The 4,166-nt window shown below is 41.6% G+C and overlaps 1 protein-coding gene across 1 annotated transcript in view; it reads left to right on the forward strand.

The window, feature by feature from the left end:
- Positions 1–4,040, forward strand: part of LOC101659611 (cytochrome c oxidase assembly factor 5) — an 11,972-nt gene extending 7,932 nt beyond the window's left edge. Inside the window, exons 2-3 of the mRNA XM_004704352.2 lie at positions 1,268–1,351; positions 3,461–4,040. Coding sequence (XP_004704409.1) covers positions 1,268–1,351; positions 3,461–3,502 — 126 coding nt within the window. The 3' untranslated portion in view covers positions 3,503–4,040. The remainder of the gene's footprint in view (positions 1–1,267; positions 1,352–3,460) is intronic.
- Positions 4,041–4,166: the final 126 nt, after the last annotated feature.

The raw sequence follows: 4,166 nt of genomic DNA on the forward strand, positions 1-4,166 counted from the left end.
CAGGCTTCCACCCACACCCTGGATGTTCCCACAACTTTCTCAGGGAGCGTTTCCCTGGGTCCAGAGTCTCCCATCTAGTCAAAGCCCTGATGGGGAGGGACTCTCCAGGAGGTATAGTTTACTCTCTGACTGAGCCTATCAGTGTCCTGAGTATGTATATGTTCCATAAAGTAGGCGTTGGGAAGGCAGGTTTGAGTACAAGACAAATTTCTAGAGTAGGCAATTCAAAGGAAGTTTCACTACAGGACAGTGTTTTATTTTACGCTTTGAATTAGGAAATGGCTTTTCTGGAAGTGGTTTCATGTGCGTACTATACTTAAGTACCTTTTTTAAAGTTAAATTTCTGGTGATATGTTCAAAACCTTTACAAGTAATGAAGTGTTAATATTCTTATTTTTATTCCATTTTTGCCTTGAAGTAAAAATACTTCTAAGTTTTAGCTCTTACCTATTTTTCAAGTGAATACGTTGCCAAGCCTCATTCTAACTGGTTAGAGTGATTTTACTAAGTCAGAAATAGTCTCACATGATCCAGTGACTTCTTACAGGAGCATCCTGCCTCCGTGGTGGGCAGGGCACTGTTTGGCGCTGTTTTCCTCTTGAAACATCCTTTGAGCTTTTACTACATAAAGCTAGATCATCTCGCCTCGCCTCGGGCCCAGGTGCCTCTTCTCCCAGTGGTACAGAGGGATGCTGTCAGCTCCCCTCCCTTCTCTTCCAACGGTTGGAAGAGCTGCTCACAGTAGTAACCTGACAGTGGAGGTTGGGGAAATTGCAGAGTGATGTTGAAGATAAAATTACTTGAAGAAAAGTAAAATTTGAGACTTTAAAGCCACCCAAGAGAATCTTCCAGAAAGACAGCCCCATTTCCCACAGCAGCATTCCTGGTCTCTCAGGTTTTCTCTCCCGTGCAGTGTGCTTCTTGTAGTTCTTTAGTAGCTCTTGGGCGTATAAACAGTTCAGGATTACTGAAGAACCCTGCTACTACCGTCACGTTTATATGTTCCCTCCTCACCTATCAAGAGATAAGGGTGTCAGTTACCAGATTTTTAATACAAATATTTTGTCAAAGAAAAGTATATCATTCAATTCAAGCCCAAGTTCTGCCCCTTTTCCCTTAAGCAAGAGCAGTCAGAATGACTGGTTTTCACAATTTCCTTCTGGTTTAACTTTTAAAAAGGAACTGTTTTCGACTGGACTGATAGATAGCGTGTACGTTGTGAGAAAAGTGCCCGGGTTCTTACTGGACGATGTTGTATGTGTTGCAGGAAGGGAAAACTCCGCGGCAGTGCTTGAAGGAAGGGACCTGCAGAGCCCTGCAATACTCATTTTTTGAATGTAAAAGGTCAATGGTAAGTGATTAAAGATTTTCAAAAGCAAATGCTATGGAATTAAATGTGTGCATGACTTCAATAGAACTAGGTGACAGTGATTTCGTTCGGAAAAACTTGATCTGGTAAGTTAAATGTGTAGTGAGTATTCATCTAAGAGCCACTACCGTACGTGCCAATGGTGATCTTGGCGTTGTTGTTCTGCTGTTTTGCCCTGTGCTCACCACAGCTGCTGACCTTGAGTATTAGAAAATGTGATGTGGCAGTATGGCCAGTATCAATGGGTAAATACTGATATTAACCACCGAGTTCAGGCCATTTGGCAATTAATATATGAACCCATAAAGTGGAGGCCTAAGGTGTTAAATTTCTGCTTTATGGTTTATGTGACCAGAAGAGAGTATAGTATGTCTATGTTTGAATTTTGAGAATGATGGGTTGTGTAAAGGGCCCTAGAGACCCATTACAAATTTCTGGGATTTATACGCTGACATTCTTAGATTTGCTAGCTCTAAAAGGATATTTAGCATGGAAACTGAGTAATACACGCCTTGAGAAAGCAGTGTGTTCACACTGCATGGGCGTATGACATGGGTCTGAGTATGCTTTTGTTAGAAACGGTAAATCCCTTCTCTTTTGGGTGAGGAGCCCCGGTGGCTTAGTGGTCATGTGTTGGGCCGCTAAGGACAAGGCCAGCCGTTGGAAAGAACTAGCGGCCCCTTGGGAGAAAGCAGGGCTTTCCACTCCCATAATGAGTCGCAGCGTCGGAAACCCACAGGGGTAGTTCTGCCCTGTTCTGTAGGGTCGCCATGAGCATTGACTCCATGGCCTGGGTTTGGTTTTGGTTTTTGACTTGGTGACAAGAGAAGCAAAGGGTCTGGGCATGTATATGACCCAGGAAGCCAAGGGGAGCACTGGAGCTTGTTTGCTAACTCATCAGCTAAGGGAGGCTGCAAAGTTAGACTGTCTCTCTGCCGTGTTAGCTTGTCACTGAATGTCCAAACGAGGGGCTTTTCCTTGCATTTCCTCAATAGTTTTGCTGCCCATGAAAATGTGAAGATTTCAAAGCCTGTTTAAATCATTGAAAATCGTAATACCATAGAAGATGAGTTGAACCAGTCATATCAAATGGCTAAATTTACCATAAGTGCTCTGAATTTTCTGTCAGTCTATACAAAATTATGACAAGTCTGAACATTTTTAAAATGTTCACAATATATCTACCTTCTGCGGAAATCTGTAATTAAAACAATACGGGGGGGGGGGTGAGTTAAAGTACCCATTCTAAGTATAATGCAGACTCTTATATAGCTTAATACTAGAGAGAGCATTCCAGGGAACTTAAGGCAAGCTTCTTAACATCTTTCTGCAAGCCCTTCATGACCGTTCAACAAAACGAGTGGTCACTTCAGAGCTAACCAGCGCAACCTAAATTGTCTATGCTTGGTAGAAACAAAAATTGAAATGATATAATATTCCCAAATCATGTGCATATGCTTATGAGAGACGAGATGGGAGTCTGCTGTTCTCTCGTCGCCGAGCCACTGTCTGTCTCATGCTGTTGTGCAGGGCTCACTGCTAGTGTCTCTCCAAAACCTGAGGAAGTTTTGAAGTGATGGTGACTACGAAACTTAGCCTGATGTGCTGGTGTTAGAACCTTGCACACACACGCAAAAACACACTCTTAGAAATGGCTGCACTGGAAGACTTAAGTCAAAGACCATGCTGTTGGCCACTGTTAAGGACTTGTAATCCCCAAATGACTGCGTTACCTTTGTCAGGGCCTTTTCCCTGATCTCAGTTGTTACTTATTTAAATACGGTCCACTGTTAACCTAAACAGAACCTACTGAGAACATTAATGTTGCTAGGAGAAGAGCATTTATGGTGTGCAGTTAATGTCATTTGGATGAACAGTGGCTTCTATTTGACAAGTCGGTCCATGCTGCTTAACCTTAAGTGGCACATTTTGTTTTTCGCGCCACCTTGGATTAATCACTGCTTTCTTGGCTGCTCTGACCATAACTGTGTTGCTTTTTCTGAAGACAAGTTTACTTTTCTCACATCGTGACATTCCTTGTCAGAGTTAGTACATTTGTTGTACAAAGTGTACCTGTGTCTTCATTTTCAGTTGGATACCAGATCAAGATTCAGAGGAAAGAAAGGCTACTGATGCCGTTATCTTGTAACCACAGTGAAAACAACAACGAAGGCATCTCTCTGGTCTGGTCACTAATGCAGAGAAGCCCACGTAGGAGAGACGCTGTTTGCTGTATCTGCCTGGGTTCGTCTGGTTTTTCTCGCCACAGAAAACTGGGGAAAATGGATGAGTTCTTTTTGGAAATAAGTATGAATAAAGATTTTCTTGCAGTAATATGTAGAAGAAAAGTTTTAATGGAGCAATTATGGACACAAAGTAAATGTGTCTTGAAAATTGTTAGAACATTCTTAGAAAGCACAGAGAATGAAAAGATGGCTGGGTTCAGACTTGACTCTTCAATGAAATGACATCACTTGTGACTACTGGGAAGATTACTGGTTTGATTGAACAATAGCTTGGAGCCTGGAGAGAAGATGTCTATCAGGAAAGTTTTGGCTAAATTTATTTTATGCAATCGACCCTAGTTTTAAAATAAATTGTGTTTGATTGCTTGGAGAAGAAATACCTCGCTTTTACTTGATTATTGAAGTAAACCACCACAAAATGTGAATGTAATTATTATTTTATTACCTGTTACATATTACTTTCATATTAATATTATACCTTAGGCCTAGCTGGATGACATCATCAGGTCTTTGCTGGTTTTCTCTTTTTTCCCTGGCTTCATTTTCAGCCT

Source organism: Echinops telfairi, unplaced genomic scaffold, assembly GCF_000313985.2.
Source record: "Echinops telfairi isolate 266 unplaced genomic scaffold, ASM31398v2 ScPeMD7_7467;HRSCAF=8505_1, whole genome shotgun sequence".
NCBI lineage: Eukaryota > Metazoa > Chordata > Mammalia > Afrosoricida > Tenrecidae > Echinops > Echinops telfairi.